General features: G+C 37.8%; 3 protein-coding genes across 6 annotated transcripts; 1 reads left to right on the top strand and 2 right to left on the bottom strand.

The window, feature by feature from the left end:
* Positions 1 to 832: 832 nt before the first annotated feature.
* Positions 833 to 4,158, bottom strand: SKIP4 (SKP1 interacting partner 4). Of its 2 annotated transcripts, none has more exons than XM_039115373.3 (3): positions 3,893 to 4,158; positions 1,921 to 2,494; positions 833 to 1,631 (listed from the first exon to the last, which is right to left on the bottom strand). In XM_039115373.3, exons 2-3 carry the CDS (start codon positions 2,406 to 2,408, stop codon positions 1,034 to 1,036), a joined length of 1,086 nt encoding a protein of 361 aa, XP_038971301.2. In that variant the 5' UTR covers positions 2,409 to 2,494; positions 3,893 to 4,158; the 3' UTR covers positions 833 to 1,033. The 2 variants fall into 2 exon arrangements, with proteins under 2 accessions (XP_038971301.2, XP_038971300.2); XM_039115372.3 differs by having other exon boundaries at positions 3,992 to 4,157.
* A 1,134-nt stretch (positions 4,159 to 5,292) lies between these two features.
* LOC103698568 (uncharacterized) lies at positions 5,293 to 10,425 on the bottom strand. The gene is made up of 4 exons (XM_088705953.1): positions 10,286 to 10,425; positions 9,821 to 9,939; positions 8,644 to 8,756; positions 5,293 to 5,600 (listed from the first exon to the last, which is right to left on the bottom strand). Exons 2-4 carry the CDS (start codon positions 9,897 to 9,899, stop codon positions 5,502 to 5,504), a joined length of 291 nt encoding a protein of 96 aa, XP_088562079.1. The 5' UTR covers positions 9,900 to 9,939; positions 10,286 to 10,425; the 3' UTR covers positions 5,293 to 5,501.
* A 1,100-nt stretch (positions 10,426 to 11,525) lies between these two features.
* On the top strand, positions 11,526 to 17,486 carry LOC148702357 (uncharacterized). 3 transcript variants are annotated; one of them, XR_016396716.1, is made up of 6 exons: positions 11,526 to 11,685; positions 12,780 to 12,952; positions 14,135 to 14,213; positions 14,589 to 15,745; positions 16,637 to 16,711; positions 16,890 to 17,486. XR_016396716.1 is itself a non-coding variant. In XM_088705951.2 (4 exons), the coding sequence occupies exons 1-4, from the start codon at positions 11,603 to 11,605 to the stop codon at positions 16,992 to 16,994; spliced, it is 342 nt and encodes a 113-aa protein (XP_088562077.1). In that variant the 5' UTR covers positions 11,531 to 11,602; the 3' UTR covers positions 16,995 to 17,486. The 3 variants fall into 3 exon arrangements, 1 of the variants encoding a protein (XP_088562077.1); XR_016396715.1 differs by lacking the exon at positions 14,589 to 15,745 and having other exon boundaries at positions 11,532 to 11,685; XM_088705951.2 differs by lacking the exons at positions 12,780 to 12,952; positions 14,589 to 15,745 and having other exon boundaries at positions 11,531 to 11,685.
* The last annotated feature ends 374 nt before the right edge of the window (positions 17,487 to 17,860 follow it).

Raw genomic sequence — 17,860 nt, 5'->3', positions numbered from 1 at the left:
CAGGCACTTGTGTTGGCGATAAGATAGGGGACTTTATGAAGTTTTAAAAAATATGATTTTATTATTGAATGCGATTACAGATATATCTTTATTTATTGTTTTCTCTATTGAATGGTTTTATTTTTAGTCTTCTTCAGTGCCTAATGGACCTGTTAGTTGTAGTTGTTGGTATGCTCCTATATGAATTCCTGTATATTATATAAAATTTGGAGTATATATTATATTATTTATATGATAAATATGCATGTTTCTATGTTCAACACGTACATGAAACCATAGGAATGATGGTCAACTCGATAGCCACATCTTTTCTTCCATGCAAACATATAGCATTTTAGGCAATCAAACATTAATTTGGAGGCTATCAAAGGGTTTTTGGGCACTACCTATGTGTACCATGTGGACCCAACAGTTCCTTTCATCGGTTCAATCCTTGGTTTGGTATTGGCACGGGCTTGATGTTAGATTTTCAGAACCTTGACTATCAGTAAATTCTACCTGGTATAAAGCTATTATTTATATCTACTTTTTATCTTTTCCTAGACTACAAATATTTATCCAATTTTTTTTTCAAAAATAGTAACCGAAGAAAGATTAAAATAATTTATGGCATATTTATTCCCCATTTGCGTTCCCAATGTGTTACCAAGACATTGGAGTTTCCTTCTCCCTGCATTGACATAGACCAGGTTGGCTTTGCAGACCAGGGAAGGTATAAACATTTGATGAGCCGTGGGTGGTGTTGTGCAATTTTGATATCAGAAATAAGAACTATCAATGCACATAAACTCGAAATTTTAATACACAGAAAGGAGATAGGTGGGACGGGAAATGCAAGTGATGCTGTCAAGCAAATTTACTTTTATATGTCTGAAATGATGCATCTGATTAGATCCAATATCCATGCAATTTCTTACAGAGGATTGATGCATAGATTCGTCATTCGGTCCATTCAAATCCTTGTGGAAGATATGTTCACAGATACTATGACAAATGAAATAGACTGCAGTAAATGTATCCAGAATCAAACATTTCAGATGGTGATGGTCTTGCAGCTAATGACGGAGTGATTTGCACAATCAAAATTAGGAGCAAAAGAAGAGCATACCAACATCCCTCCAACCTTTGCTGCCTTATCCACATCGATGACCACCGTACTCAATCCTTGCCCGATCACACAAATACTCCTTCCAATGCCAAGAAGCTTACAGGGTGGCCTTGTGAGCTCATGTGACAACCTACCAAGGGCCACCCAATCCTCGCTCTCCTTCTGCCACATCATAAGCTTTGTCCCTTTAGTCTCATCCAACATGTAGAGGGTGCCATCTACAACTACTGTGGGCCCGCATGAGCATAGGGCAATTTCATTTTTCATACCCTGCCACCTACTGCATGATGGATCATACACACCAGCAAATAGCAGACCATTCCAGGTCCTGTGGATTGTATACAACTTTCCATCTAAGGCAATGAACTTCACAATGTCAGGAGTCAGCATTGGATTCTTGAGTGAGCTCCAGCAGCTTGAACTAGAGTCGTAGATATTCCATGAATTTGGAGAATCTGAGTTCGACCCATGTCCACTGGTAACATAAAGTTTGTTGTTCAAAGATGCTGACACAAAATAGCACCTGAAAGACATAGAAGTGACAATTCCTCAGCTAAATGACAGCTTCCATGGATGTAAGCAGGCACACCATAGTGGAATCCCATGGATAATGTCCAAAATGAGAATGAAATCAGAATGCAGGACATTAGGGGAAGATTTAGGTTCTGAAATTAACATGCATTGAAACAACAGGCCTCCTGGATCTAAAAGGAAAGGCAAACATTATAGTGGACAATTTTTAAGCAAACTGATCGAAAGAAGTAACAGAAACAAACAAATATTTTTTTTTGAAAAAGTAGTAAAAATAGTACCTAGCCGTCGGCATTGAAGCTGCTATCTCCCACTTATTTTTGGAAGCATCGTAACAATGCACTTCATCCATGGCATCTATTTGCCAGGTACAGCCACCCAACACATATAATTTCTTTCCCAAAGCTTCAACGCAAAAACCATGCTTAGCTAAACATGGAGATCGGATGACTTGGAGGATTTTCCAACATCGCCTTGCAGGATCCAGATCCAATACAAAACAGCAGTTTCCATTTGACTTGTCTCTGGCAACAACATAAATCCAAGTTTCCTCCAGATTATTTTTTCGGCGGCAGGAAAGCCACTCTTCACTGCATAACAAATCTCTCCATCTCTTTGAGACACATCTAAGGACATGGTGATACCGTCGGGGAACCCTTGCTAAGCAAAGAAGAGCAATGTCATCTGGAAGACCACATATTAGTGGTGCAACTGACACCTCGATTTGCACACATTTCTCAGATACACTTTCCATAGAAGCTGTAGTCATCGACCAATTACAGCAGCAAAGTTCAGGCTTAGAGTGGGCAAGGTTCCACAGATTCGTGGATGCCTGATCAGATTAAATTTTTAAACCTGCAAATGGTACTCAATGCATAAAATATTTGATTCACTAAAAGTATCCTATCAATCAAAGAAACAATAATGTTATGCCAAAAAATAATGTATAAAATTATCGAACATTTCATGGTATGAAATTCAAAAGTTTTGATCCATGTTAAACTTCGTCCAGATTATTAACAAAACATCAATGCCATCTTAGTCAAATCACCAGGCATAGAGGTTCCTCCAAGTCAAGCTCTTGATAGTGAAAAACTAACACTTTTTTTATTAAGTAAAAATTTAGGGTTAAAGTTAACATTTTAGTGGTCGCTGTACGAACTCAAAAAATTTCCAACAACCACATTGAATTGCCAAGATTAAGAACAAAAAAGAGAGAAAAAGTAAATCTCGATAGCTTAAAATACAGATCAACACCACATAGAAAAGCACAAAAGAGTGCTTTTGTACTGACCTAACAGTTTAATCTTCTACCGCAGGTCGATACCTTGTAATTGCTTCTAGATTAACAGAAAGATTCATCTACAAATATATACAAGGTAGAAACATGATATAACTTAACCAAAAATTTATATAACCCCTTTGTCCATGGATGTTAAATTTCTATAACCATTTCTCAGAAATTCCATCTGTTTTTCATGCATCCCCGTTTTCCTGATGCTTTAACACAAATCTAAGACCCTATCATTACCAGAATTTTCTCAAATCTGCATCACACAAGCCACTACCAACTCTATTCATTTTCCACCATTTTGCAGTCAATTGCTGCAACTACTATACTCAGTTTTAGATGTACAAAATTCTAAACCTATACGTGTTTTGCTGCACATTCAGCTTGTCTCTCCTATCATTGTGGTGCTAATCTCATACGCTTTGTTCTTCTTTGTCCTTACATTCATACTCTGATAGTTCCACCTCAATATAATGCACGGTAAGCCACTGCAATGGATACACAAAATGCGGAAGAAATAAAATACCAAAGGGAAACAAGATTGAAATATAATATATATACCTTGAGACCCTGTTAGGTTTCTATTAATGAATGCCATCGATTCCATAGCCATTTAGAAAAATACTCTCTAGTTTAAAAATTTAAACTTGTAGATTACCTAATCACAAGAACCTGCCCATCTGAAGCTAGAACAAGTCCCGTCAAAGTGATTATTTTCAGTAAAATAAATAGAATCGAAGAGTCTCCAAGATTCGAACGAAGGAAGAAAAATTCAAAGAAACGCTCCGTCCCAAATTAATAATAATTCAATAAAAAAATACAACAATACGAATCGATAAAACCCCTTCGTGGAAAAACACGCTTCTCTTCTCCCACGTAAACGATAACCCTAATTTCGGATCTTGGCGTCGAAAGTGGGAACAATGGAGATGTGAATCAAAGAGCAAAAGAACGGCACATACCAGGAATCGAGAGAAAACGGAAGATCGGCTCAAGAATCGATTCGCAATGCTAAAAATTCGCAAGAAATTAGACTAAAAAAGGGATCTCAGAACACTAACCCTTGTCTCGTGCTCTCCCGTTCCATCGTGGTTTGTTGTCTATCCATTTCTACCTTCTTCCCGTCGGTGACGTTGATGCTGGTTGGGGAGTTGAGATGCGGACAAGTGGAGCGAAATTAACCCGGTCTAACCGGAACACCGAGTTGGCGGACCCGACCCGAGCAAGATGCCGCCGGTCAGCACTAACCAGGTCGGATGCTGACTCGACCTGACCCGCTGCCATTCAAATCCGCCTACGGTGTCTCAACTTGAGGGCAAATTATACTTTACACCGCATACACCAATATAATTGTGCACCGTATTACTCATCTCGTATATTTTTTAAAGGTCAAACACCATAGGAAACGCTTGATAAATAAAATCCACAGAAAAAAGATGAGGTGATTGACGTAGCACACACGTTGCGAGATCAAACACTATTGCAAACGCACAGTGAATAAAATTCATAAAAAAAGATGAGACAAAGTACACACGGTGCAAGTATACTTAGTTTAAGAATTGTTACTTACCAACGACTACGCTATCTTTAAACAGAATGGATGGCGGATAGCTTAGATTTGACACCGAGGTGGTAGCACGTTGGGAATGAGGCTTTGATTCCACCAGAGTAGCCCAGGTTCGAAATGCACGGGCATCGATTAAATGTGAAAACTAGATGCCCTCCGCCTGGTTTGCCCTAGTGGAGTCGCTATCTGGCCTGCCGAATGCTTAGATGGTATTGGTATAACGTACTCACACGTAGGTTTCTCACGAATCGGAGAGGGTATGATAAAATTTATCTACCTGTATCGAACATTCTTCAACAGAGAGGAGCCCAGTGGAGGTTGCTACGCGGGTGAAGTTCTCCTCATCCCCTCTTTTCTTTCCTTAAGCCAAAAAAAAAAAAGAGAAAAAGAAAAAAAAACAAAGACATTATACCATCCACGCACTTGCACGGGGCTGCTCTGATCTTTGCAAGGGCATCCACCAAGGTGAAAAAGCGCATCAAGGTAGTAGATTGATTTGCTTTACAATGTATGGCATCGACCAAGGTGGAAAAACTGCATCGAGAGAGTCGATTGATTTGCTTAACAATGTCATGTTTTGGACTAACATGCACAGTTTAACATCTTCATGAAGGAGGAGAGAGCACGCCAACTTGCTCGACAATGTGACCTTCCAGAAATGCATTTAGATTCCTAAGATATTCGCAGGGGCAATTTCTTGCGTTCTTTTAAATGTCACACAGGATTTCGCAGATTACTGTAGTCAGGGATTTGCATAAAATGTTTGCAATGATCTTGCCAGGACAAGGAGAACTATGCATGGGAACCAGTCTGGTTAGCATAAAGTCTATTACGTGAGGCCCAGAATTTTATGATAACAGATAAGTTATGTGCATGCTAATGCAAAACATGAGTCCTTACAATCAGCATTTATGTAATATAACGAGCCAGAAATCTATCTACAAAGTAAGAGACTACACAATCACACTGTGAAGAAAATATAGTACAGATAGAAAACTTTTAAGTCAGAGATTCCTAGAGACACCCTTCTTCGGACGTTTAGAGGGCTTCATCACCACCTGCTTTCTAGCATCCTCGGAAGTTTTTCTTTCAATATACTGTTGCTGGCGAAGGAAGAAAGAAAAAAAGAGGACTGATTAGAAGTGCTAAGAGAGGACAAGGAATTCAAAATGCAGTGTCAATGGTAGGTAATTTGACAGTAGATCTAAAATACTTTAATATTCTAAAAGCCATATACAGGAACTTCTTGTGCTAAATATAGATAAATACCAGCAATAGACTGGAAATTATGTGTCAAATGTAAATCAGTTACTGGCCTTCCAGAGGTGAAGTACAGACAACTAGAAATCTGCATTATATATCCAACATCTCAAAAAGCAAACAGGAATCTTTTTTATATAAATAAAAACATGATTTTAATACTCAGAACGGATGACAAGAGTATATGGAAATTTATGGCGATAGGAAAAGAGATCATTTTTTCATTAAAAAAAGAAGGAAAATGTGCTGCTTTAGATAAAAGAGGTCACTTAGCAAAACAGGGAAGAGGAAAACACTGCCTGCCAGTCATTAGAAGAACTCAAAAGAAGAAATGAATCCTAATTCACGACAAAATAATGCATGAGGCATTATCTCATCATCTTTTCTAGAATAACAGTGAGGTTCCATGTTACTTCGTACACTTTGTTCCAACAACACAACCAATCAATCAGGAGAGATGGCAAGTGGTCACTCAAGCCCCAGGAGCCAAAGGTCAAGCTTATGAATTCCCAGCAACATTCCAGTCAGCCTTTAAAGACTCAAAGTCAACAAAGAAAATTTACTATGTGCCATCAGTGCCGGCCCGAGCGTTAGGCGACCGAGGCGGTCGCCTAAGGCCTCAGGCCAATGGAGGGCCTCCGGGAGGCGTGACCAAAAGGAAGCAAAGGCCCCATGTGAAAACAGGAACAGGAGCTTCCCCCTTGATGGAAGGCTACGAGTCTTCCCCCTTGATGGAAGGGAGGTGGAGAGTTTCCTGGCCTGCAGAGAGGCAATTTGGGAAGTTGGGGACAGTAGTTTTGTTTTGGGTGGAGAGAGAGAGAGGAGGAGGAGGGATTTGGTTGGCTTGATACACGCCTGAAGCCACTCTTATCTTTCATCCCTTCTCTTTTTTGGTTTTAGTCTTGGTTTTCCTTCCCTCACATTACTCCTGATCCAGCTGGGCCATCGGGAAGAAAGATAGAGGGATTGGAGATGGACTTCTTGAGTTCTTGGAGGGTGGAGATTCTTTTAATTTTCTCCTCTGGGTTTCTTCTCCCCTCTTGGGTGGTAGAGAGAGAAAAGGAGGGAGGGGGTTGAATGGCTGCTGTGCTGTGATGTTGCAGTTGCTGCTTGGGTACTCACTTGAAGGGGAGATGGTGGGACGGGACTTTTATTAATTAGATGGAGTGAATTTCCCATAATGCCCCTACTTTTTCTTATAGAGAGGCTTCTTTCTGGACAAATTCTTTTCTTTACCTTGACCATGAAGTGCCACGGGATGACCTTTTCTTATCCTGCTCTTGCTTGACATGGTAAACAGTATTGCCCAGGATTATCTCAATTATTTAATCAGTTTTATGGCCCGGCAATTACATTTCTGTGTTTCCATTCAAAAATTATATTAAACTGAAAAAACTTTTTGTCTACTTTTGTTAGATTCATGTATCTTTGTTGAAATAGTGTACTTGATAGCTATCTATTTTCATATTATTTTTTTAAATATTTTATATTTATTAAAACAATTTATTATTAAAAAAAAAGGCCTCATTCATTGGATTCGCCTTAGGCCCCCAAATGTATCGGGCCGCCCCTGTGTGCCATATCTTTGCTAGCCAGTTTTTATCCAACAAGATCTTGGATATACGCATCAACCCTTTAATCACACCATTCTTATATAACCAGAAAATCTCATGCCTTGTATATACGACCCAGTTCAGTTCAGTACGATACCGGTACCGTACTGGTACCGGTGCCCACTGGTACGTCGGTACGGTCGGTAAGGCGGATCTTGCTTCATTGTTATTAGAAACACTAGCATACCTTTGTCAGAAATAATTATGAAACTAGATTAGCTTGACCATCACACGGAGTGGGTCTCTTACAAAAATGAAGATACCACTACCAAGGTTACAAAGATCAGGCTGCTAGTCCAACTTACTGGCTTTTGATAAACCTCTTCGCAAATGGGACCTGATCAAGCACTCTTGGTCAGGGGACAGCTATATATCTGACTAATGAGCAACCTATTTGCCTCGCAATTAAAAACAATTCAGCTTCTGCCATCGCAGCTGATTTACATGAATCCAGATGAAATTCTCTTCCAGATATTAACCCTCAAACCAAACACCCACAGGAAGCACAAAAAAAACCCAAAGGTTATCTGTTATTAAAAGAAGTTATCATCTGCACACTGGACACTGCTGACCAAAATTCTTTGCAACCAGAGCTTTCTGCAAGCCCCTAACATGTAAACCACCAAAAGTTTCCATCACCAATACAAAAAGAAGAGGGCATTAGTGCCCCTTGTACCTCAACAATACTCGCTAAGAAGCTCTAGGGGACCACTGACCAACAAGCAAGGAAAAGAAAAAAGATAAAATTTGTCAGTGAGCTAACCGATGCTCACTAAGGCACAACAAAAACCAAAGCCATGCAGAAAAATCATGATATATGCTACTAAAGGTCAGTTTTGAACCTGAAACCTAACTAACTTTTTTCTAGGTAAAATATCAAACATTTATAAGCACTAAGGCGGTTTATTTGATATATAAGGGCATTGTATTTTAACAAGTTAATATTCTTGCTTATTGTATTGTTCTACAATTACCACCAATCATTTTGCAAACAGAAACTAGTATACAGAGGAACCTGATCCACTATAGCAATGCATAGATGAGACATACACAACCTATATACTAGTTCCATACAAGTTCAAATATACACTATAACACTTTAGCAGATTCCATATAAGATGATAAAAGGTAATTCATAGCATATGATGAATGCAGCACCTCTAAAGGAACAATTAACGTTATTATTACATATTTGAGAATGTTAATATTAAGCAAGATAGGTAGCACAGTTACAATTTAAGTTTTAAAAGCTAAACGTAAAATTGATACCAACCTCTTCCCACTTTCTTTGAAGTTGCAGAAGCTCCTGGCAATAGGCAAGACACTCATTATGGTAAGAAGAAGCAAGTTCTTTTATCAAAGCCTTCCTTTTGATGATGCCAATCACTTCAAAATAAAAAAGCAAGCTTAAGCTAGAGAGTCTTCAAAAAAAGTTATGATCAAGGGAGAACTTTGACTGGATATTGCAAGATAGTAAGACTGTCTTGGAGGATTGGTTGGAACATTTTTTCACAGCAGAAGGCATCAACTATGACTATTTATACTTAAAAAGAATAAAGTCTTTTTCAATTCATAATGACTAAGCCAAATCATACAAGCTCCTTTTTCCTCATATCAGCATATAGATTCATAAATGCATGGCAGCAAACTATCGGTAAGGTACCCATCAACATTTCAAAATTCAACAATCTTCCTGGAAAATCAGAGCACAGATGAAGCTATTCCAAAATACACTACTTACGTCTCTCAGAAGCTTTGAACACAGAAATCCAATTAGACTAATAAAAGCCTAATGGCCAAGATCACAACCTTATCAATCCTGAAGCCTTTACTTTGGATATATCACAACCATCAAAACAAGTCCTCATTTGAAAAACCAGGGTTGATAAATTAGCTTATGCTGGTAAAAAGGTAAACAAGACTCGACTTAAAACAAAGTATTCAAGCTAACATCAATAGTGTTAGCATAAAAATGTGTTCTATTTATCCTTTTTCTTTTGAATGTTTGGAGCCAAATTGATGTATCCCCTATTCATCTGTAAATAACTGACATTATGAACCCAATTGCTTATAAGCAGGTATAGCTAATTCTTCTCCAGTTGATCATACAATCAAATCTACACCTATCTAGAATGCCCATGCGAGTCAGTTGTCCCAACACTCTACAATCTCTGCCCTCTACTTGGTCATCAACCTTAGTTAAGATTCACACAATATTCAAGAAATCAAATTTGGCTACAAGTCAGCAAAGTTCTCAAATGATCAGTTCATGCAGCACATATATGAAAAAGAAGTTCGTTCGTCAGAGATATCTAATTTCTGAAATCATCATATATTCAAAGCATGACTGGTTGAAGCAAAAGAACGAACTAAGAATAAAACATAAGCAGAACTGACAGACCTTTATACACTTGACATAACAAGAATAAATGCAGGGATGGAATATTTACTTCGGCTTGGATCAAACTGAACAGGTTCATCTTTGGAAGCTGTTGTTGGTTCCTCGGGAGGATCCTTCGCATCCATCATCGAACAGCTTTAACACAGCATGCAGCACAAAACAAATAACCTAGAATGTCCACATCCAAGAGACCAATTTGAGTACATCTAAACAGGATCAAAGAATCTCCAAGACCCAATGCTTAAAATCTATAAAAATAAAATTCAGAAATCCTAAGCTAATCACTGTTCAGTAAAAAAAAAAATGCAAAAATATGGATCAATCAAACCGTTTCTAGCAATACAATATAACTTTTTAACCAAAAAAAGAACGAAAAGCCTAGTTTCGGATCGCATCGTAATTGGAGAAATCTAAATCAAAAAAGCGAAAGATATCCCCCAGGAATCAAAAGAAAAGATAACATCGAATCAAGAATTATATTTTAATTCTAAAAATTTCGAGAAATCATATCGACCTCAAAACCAGTACTTCTTTCCCGTTCTTCCCTCCTGTCGTCTCCGTCCGATATTTTCTTCTCGCCTCTTTTCGGCCAGCCGCACCGGTCTGGATTTGGGAGGAGGGATGCAGATAAACCGGATCGAGTATAACCCGGTTCAACCCCGCCATATCCGGACCGACCGGTTCCCTAGTGGGCCCGACCGCCTCCAAAGTTAAATTTCCGTTAGAGGTTGCCGACTTTACACGGCTGCTCCTCTTTCTTTTTTTTTCTTTTTTTTTTTTTTTGGCTATGAAAAAGAAGAGGGGAGGGAAATTTAACCCCATCCGCATAGCAGCCCCCACTGGGCTCTCCTTCCACCAGAGAATGTTCAATGCAGGTAGAAAGTTTCTCATACTCTCTCCACCAACACGGATGAATCCGCGTGTGAGTACATCACCTCAGCACCACCTCAATACCCAAGGACTAGTAGCGCTTCCAATGGACAAACCAGGCAGGCAGTATCTGGCCTCCGCATTTAATCGACGTCTACGTGTTTCGAATCTGAGTCACTCCGTTGGAAACAAAGTTCCGATCCAACTGTGCTACCACCTTAGTGGTACATGACGGCTCCTTGCTTTATAAATTCACAGCTTCAATTCATCTTTTATTTTATTTTATTTATTTACATGAATGCATATCTAAATATCAAATTTTATATAAATATTTTTTCAAAATTAATATTTACTTGTATATTCTAATAAAATTCTTATTTTTATTATTTTATAATTTTTTATTCTTATTTTTATCCGTGTTAAAAAATTAACAATTTTAAATTAAAATAAATAAAATATTTTTAATAGGTAGATATATAAAAAAAATATTTATAAGATGATTACGATAAAAAAAAATTAAAAATTTTATTTATTTTTAATTAAAATAAATATATTTTTATAAAAATATTATATTAGAAATATTTATGAAAAAGAGTGTTTTACGAGAATAAAAAAATAAATATAAACTTTAAGAAAGTATCCCCACAAAATTCTATTTTGAGAAGCGGATTCTTGAAAAACCGTTTTTTATTTCAGGTTAGGAAGCAAGATTAGGCAAACAGCTAAAAAATCGGAGTATATCCATCTAGCTGCAGAGGGATTTTTAAATCAGACGGGATCACAGCCGTCTATTCGGCCTATGTCGTACATAGTACGCGCCACAGGCCAGTACCACCGTTGGTTGGGCTCACACGGGATCTCCCGGTCTGCGAGCGCTTTATATTAGAGACCTCCTCAAAACCCTATCTTGGCCCCCTCCCATCTCTCTCGCTCTCATGGGGATCCAGGTGACTCACTGTGTATGGCGAGAACCCGCTCTGCTATCTTCTCTCCATCGATGGCTTCAACTTTCTCACGGACTTCGGCTGGAACGATCTATTCGATGTATATCTCCTCAAATCCTTCAATGCTCGTTCCTTTCCTCTTCTTCTCTTCGCCCTTTTTTTTCGTTTGTGTTCTTTGGATTAGTCCGCATTTCTTTTCCTTTCTTTCTTTTTTTTTTTTCCGTTTCGAATGAAGATTGTGGTCTTGTTTTGAAACCCTTCGTTCAATCGGTCAAATAAGTGGATTTTTTTTTTATTCCTAGGCGAAACACAGCCTTTAACAATCCTTTTGAATTCTTTAACAGTTGAAAGAAACGATTTTTCCACCAAATTGATTTCTTGAACCTCTATAGTCATCCTCGAGTTTCTTTTGTCTTTCTTCTTTTCTCTTCTTGAATGAGGCCTACAGTACGGTCTGAAAACTCTTTGATCGATATGTAAAAAGAAGTGGAGAATTTTCATGCCAAGTTGAAAAAAGTAACCTATCTGGATTCTTTTGAATTCTTTGCTAGCTTGTAGGAACGGTTTTTTACGCCAATATAATTTCTTGAAGACCAATGGATTGCCAAATTTCAATGGGATAAGACTGGAGTAACCAGCAAAACAACAAATGTAACAAGAAACATCCTGTAATCTGAGAAGTTAAGAGCTAAGATTTCACCTTGTGGCAGAAGGTAATGGAGTGCGCTGGAGTAAAAACTCAGTCTTCCTTTGGCAGGGACTTATAACGACCGACTGATATTGAAAAAGAAAGACGGCCATAGAACTTTTTCTTAGATTAAGAGAAACAAATTGACTTGTAACAATCCCTAAGAGAGAAAGATTCCAAAAAAGAATACAGTGTTATGTCCAGAAGGTCCATGACACATATACGACTATTATAGACAGCTTAAGGAGCTGTCCTACAGGCATTTGAACACAAAAGGTAAACATGCTCGGAGTCTAAACTCTAAATAATGTCCATAGGCAGACACCAACAGTCTCTCTGGTTGGTATCTTCATTTCAGCTGTTCCTGCAAGCTATCTGGAAGATTCTCCCCTTATTTGGACCTGCTTAAATGATTATAGTGCATTTTTGTAATATCCAAAGTTTGTTCACTATGTCATTACATTCCCCATAGATGATTGGATTTTCTACTCTACCTGAGCTTGCAGGGTAGCACCAACAATTGATGCTGTTCTGCTGTCACATCCAGACATTCATCTTGGTGCTTTGCCAAATGTCATGAAACACTTTAAACTCTCAAACTCCAGTTTATTCAACAGAACCTGTATATGGACTTGGTCTTTTGACCATGTACGATCATTACCTTTACCTTTCTCGAAGAGTAAGCTTCGCACAAGCTATAACTCTGTTAATCTAGCATCATTTATTGTAGAAATCTTTTAGCTTATTTTGTGGATCAACTTGATACAATTGTTTCTTTCAACGAATACATAATGGGGTTCAGCTTTAGTTGTGCCTTTTATGCTCATGACAATGTTTACATGTTTAAACAGGTGGCTATCAAATTATATGTCTACATTATATGTTGGGTGACAATCTGCTAAATGGAAGAGATATCTTAATGTATTTCTATGTTCTAGCATGTTAAGTCTGACCAAATGAATGCATTGGATCACTATGGCTTCTTTTATTTTTTTGCTCTAGTTTTGAGGGTTGGAATATTTTACATCTTTAAATCAGAGGCATTAATGGAATCATATAATTTTCTATTTCATCATAAATATGATGATATCTTGGGCTATCCAGGGACATCCCATGCCGTGTTCTCTTTTATTACATCCTGTTTGTGATATTGATGGTTTCTGTACCACTCAGAAAAAAGGTGGATATTTAGTGGGTATGTATACCTGGAACGGATGATTTATCTTTATTAGCTACGAAGAAGATTAAGGCTCTGAACATCATAGCATGCACATGGTTGTATTTTCATGCTTGACTCATTATAATGTTTGAAGCAATATAGATCCTATTTTGTAAACCTTTGGTTTATTTGTGATGATTTTGGCTGTGTTTTTATTTGTGTCTTTCTATGAAAGTAACTGCTATAATCCTCCATGCCAGTATACCTATTAATTCATATATCTATTATTTTGCATCTAGTTTTTGCTGGTAATAGAATCTTTAGATCTAGAAGTTTCTGCAGGAAGAGTCACCTATTGTCCTACAAATCTTTGGCGAATATTAATTCACAGTTTTGGCTGCCATATTATCTAAGTTCTACATAAGTGATCAGTCATATAGGTTATCATGCTTCTTTATAGTCTGCCACTATTGGATTTTTCAATGAGAGCTTTAACTGCATTATTTCTAGCCAACAATCTGCACGGTACAACTTAGAGTAGATATGTTATGTGTGGCATCATCTTTGTCAGTTTCCATTTCGTAATTTCTTTTCAAGCTTTAAATTGTGATGCTTCATAAATCGCATCATGTTTGCCATTTTCTATTTAGTAATTTCTAGTCAGGCTGTAAGATGTTGAGTGTGCAAACATATTTTTTACAGAGGCGTAGTGAAGGCTCTGAGGGTAGATGGAAATGTGCTGCTTCCTGTTGATACAGCTGGAAGGGCATTACTGGAACAGGTCGATCTTTTGTTGACTTATATCTTGCCTATCCTATTCACTTTGAAGAGTTTTAAGCATGGAATGCCGTACCGGCCGGTACGGGCCGGTACGTACCGGTCCGGCCGTGGACCGGTACCGGAACGGATAAAAAACCGGTATGTTCGGGCCCGTACCGGCCGGTACCGGCCGGTTCGCACCGATACGATTTTTTTTTTTTTTAGAACTACAGCGCCGCACGCTGTGGTTTTTGAAACCACCGCGTACCGGCCGGTACGGGACCGGTACGTACCGGACCGGACCGGTACCGTACCGGTCCGGCCGGCCACCGGTACGCCGACCGGTACCGGTACGGCGGACCTTGGTTTTAAGCTTTATCTTTCATTTAACTTGCAGTATTAGGCACAGCAGCATTTGACTTTTCCTGTCTTCTTTCTGACAAATGTGGCTACAAGCACACTTGATTACGCCAGGAGGGCGTTTGGTATGGGGTGATTGTCTCAAGATTAAAGGTGATGTGGGTGGAGGTGATGAGATCACCGCATTTAGTTGCACTACGGTGATCCTACGTGGCGCTGATCCTAAATCACCTCCACTCCTCAAATTACCGTCCAACCCGGTGATGGGATACCTATCCTTGAAGTCGGAAATCTAAAATCACCCCAGGGCAGTGATCCTGGGTTGAAAGTTAAAGACAAAAATATCCCTCAATTTAGCAGAAAAATTGATATATCAATATGCCATCAATATATTATATCAATGTTATATATATATATATATATATATATATTATATTATAATATATTACTAATCATATTATTATTATATTATTATTGAAGGATAATTTTAAATTATAGTAGAAATATATTATTATATTTTATTTTTATATAATAAAAATATTTAATATATTACTCCTATTTATCTTATTTTTCTAATCAAAATAATTATTAGTATTAAAAAATCTATTATAAGTATAAATAAAAATATTAATTCTATAATGAACAATAACATATTTATATAAGATTAATAATTTATAGGAGTAATAAATATATTTTTATAGAATATATTAATAATTAATATATTGATAAATATATTAATATTTTATTATAATATATTTTATATGATTAATAAATATATGATAAGGGCTACTAAAAGTAGAATATGTGACAAAATTATGGAGCTATTACAGGAATTAGCATATTGACTTACTTTTTTGATTCATGAGAATTAAAAACACATAAAAAATTTATCTAAGATATATCAAGGATATTTGTGGTATTATGTGGTCGGTGATCTTGGATCCCCGTACCATACCAAACAAGTTACTGATGGATACTCGGAGATTTTTAATCATTAAACCATGGCCTACCAAACATATTGATCTTAGATCATTGGGGATCAAATCACCCCAGCATTTGGATCACTGGAGATCTTAGATCACCGTGGTGATCCTGTTGGGGTTACCAAATGCCCCCCAAGAGTTTTCTTGAATGGATGAGTGACTCAATAGCAAAGTCCTTCGAACATACACGCAATAATGCCTTTGTCTTAAAGTAAGCTTCATTTGCATTTTCTTCCTCAAATCATTTTTGTTGTCATTATTTATATATTATTCTCACCAAATGCATATGTCGCGATTCTATTATACCTCACAACATTGATTTTATAGCATAAGAATTACAAATTAACAATCTTTTTTATTATGGATAACATTATCAAGATAATTTTCATTTCTTAATATTTTATCCTAACAATTGTATGTTCTATAAAATTTAACAAAACCCTGATTCATGGTACTGGTAAAATTAGTAACATGTACATTAGAGTTATCAAACATCATTATAATCCGTATCATGCGCTACAATCTGTAGCAAGGACATGCTATTGATCATTTAAGTTATTGCTAGCTACTATAGACCAGCTTGTTTGTGAGATGAAGCTTTGTAGGCCATCTAATATTATGTATTAGTAGCTCTTTGTAATGCCACTACAAACTGCATTTGTTTCCTTGCATATTTTCTACTCAGTGAAACCATATTTTTGCATTCTCTCAGAATGAATGAGATCTATGTAGTGTGACAGCCTTCATCTTCCCCACCTTTGTAGTGTGATAGCCTCCATTTCCCATTGAACATGAGGCGCTCTGTGAGCAACAGAAGCCCAAGATTGCTGGACCTACAGCACCTTCCATAGGATGGGAACCCAACGACCTAGCAGCTGGCAAGCCTTCCCCCTAAATGCTAGGCTTGCTAGTGGTCTCCCGGCCAGTAGCAAGGCCTTCACTTCTTCTCAGCCCTACAACGCTTGTATTTGCATCTCGAGACATCTTCCACCCCTACAAGTTCATTTGATTTTCAAGTCGTGTTTGTTGTGCATTCTGAACAGTTGCACATATCTGAGTACTGTTGATGCCTTAGATGACGTGCTCTACTTATTGTGTTCAGGTAGATTTTGCTGGTGGTGCCTTGCGTTGTAGTCAGCATGTCACACTTCGCAGGATCGGTGGTTCCAGCCTGAAGGTGACTAAATTTGATTACATTATGTGTTAGAACCATAGCTCAGTTAATTGAGAAGCAATTTTGTGGCCTAGAGTTGATTGGTTTAAACCAAGCAGGCCTGCAATTGGGAAACTTGTCTGCTACATCATAAACCTTGAGATTCTAACGATTCTTGGTCTTCTCTTTTGAAATTGCACAGGTCGGTTGTGGTACCCAGCAAATGGTCATTGAAGGGCCGCTGATGGAAAAAATATTACAAAATTCGAGAGCACTCGCATTCATAGTTTTATTTGCTACAGCTTGATGTGAAATTCTGCTTGTATTGCACGTCTATATGTAATAATGAAATGTGTGCTGGCTCAATGTAATCTTTCCACTTCTCTTCCTGGTAAGATGTGTATAAGCTCCTTGTTGTGTTCATTGGGTTACTGTTGTCAATCCAAGCTACAAAGCTGTTGCTGATGGTGGTTTCTGGGTGCAAATTCAGCTCAGCTCCCTCTTTAAACTCAACTAGAGCTTCATAATCACCTGGCCTTCACCCTCTGCTGTCACATTGATGTCAAAATTAATTGTTGGTGTGTATTTTTTTCAATTTCTTTTTTCAAAGATCACATGGATGGTGAAGATATCGAGTTATACCTGCACTACTTTGTTTTCAGTGTTGGAATCCTGCAGGGGGGTGGCTTAACGTTCAGAAATTTGTATTCCTTGAAATACCTTGTAATGGTTAATTTCTCAGACAGGATCTATTGTTTCCTTCATTTGTATCTATTATCATAACTAGCCTGGTAATACTTAACTTGTTTGCTGCATTTTTTTTAACCTTGGTGTGCAACAATTTACTTTGAAAGATAGAATTTTCTGGCATCCAGAGTATTTAATTGTCCCAGCAATTTCAGAATGGAGCATGCAAGATCTTCGCCATAAATGTGGTCATCAAATTGCTAACTCTGAGCATGATCGCCATACTGCTTCTAGTGTCATATAAGTTCAATGTTACAGGGCTCTCATCATGTGCAGTTCAATAATTCTGTTGTCATGTGCCAAGGTGGGATTTGTTGCCAAACTCGATGGTTTGTTGATTATGATACTATCAAATCAACAACTTTTCATGTGCCTACAATGGGTGTCTATTTTCGCTCATATAAATGTCCCTTTGTCCATTGTTGT

Source organism: Phoenix dactylifera, chromosome 10 (genome assembly GCF_051530095.1).
Source record: "Phoenix dactylifera cultivar Ajwa chromosome 10, Ajwa_hap1_PhDact_Kaust_v1.1, whole genome shotgun sequence".
NCBI lineage: Eukaryota > Viridiplantae > Streptophyta > Magnoliopsida > Arecales > Arecaceae > Phoenix > Phoenix dactylifera.
This window is presented reverse-complemented; position numbering and strand designations above follow the sequence as displayed.

What these genes read in the sequence shown, in the direction of transcription:
- SKIP4 (XM_039115373.3), bottom strand. Translation starts at nt 2,408, where the DNA reads ATGACTACAGCTTCTATGGAAAGTGTATCTGAGAAATGTGTGCAAATC. An exon ending in GCTTCAATGCCGACGGCTAG is followed by an intron (nt 1,632 to 1,920) that starts GTACTATTTTTA and finishes TATGTCTTTCAG; the next exon opens with GTGCTATTTTGTGTCAGCAT.
- LOC103698568 (XM_088705953.1), bottom strand. Translation starts at nt 9,899, where the DNA reads ATGATGGATGCGAAGGATCCTCCCGAGGAACCAACAACAGCTTCCAAA. An exon ending in TCAGTTTGATCCAAGCCGAA is followed by an intron (nt 8,757 to 9,820) that starts GTAAATATTCCA and finishes TTTATTTTGAAG; the next exon opens with TGATTGGCATCATCAAAAGG. An exon ending in TTCAAAGAAAGTGGGAAGAG is followed by an intron (nt 5,601 to 8,643) that starts GTTGGTATCAAT and finishes TTCCTTCGCCAG; the next exon opens with CAACAGTATATTGAAAGAAA.
- LOC148702357 (XM_088705951.2), top strand. Translation starts at nt 11,603, where the DNA reads ATGGCGAGAACCCGCTCTGCTATCTTCTCTCCATCGATGGCTTCAACT. An exon ending in GCTGGAACGATCTATTCGAT is followed by an intron (nt 11,686 to 14,134) that starts GTATATCTCCTC and finishes TATTTTTTACAG; the next exon opens with AGGCGTAGTGAAGGCTCTGA. An exon ending in TCGGTGGTTCCAGCCTGAAG is followed by an intron (nt 16,712 to 16,889) that starts GTGACTAAATTT and finishes GAAATTGCACAG; the next exon opens with GTCGGTTGTGGTACCCAGCA.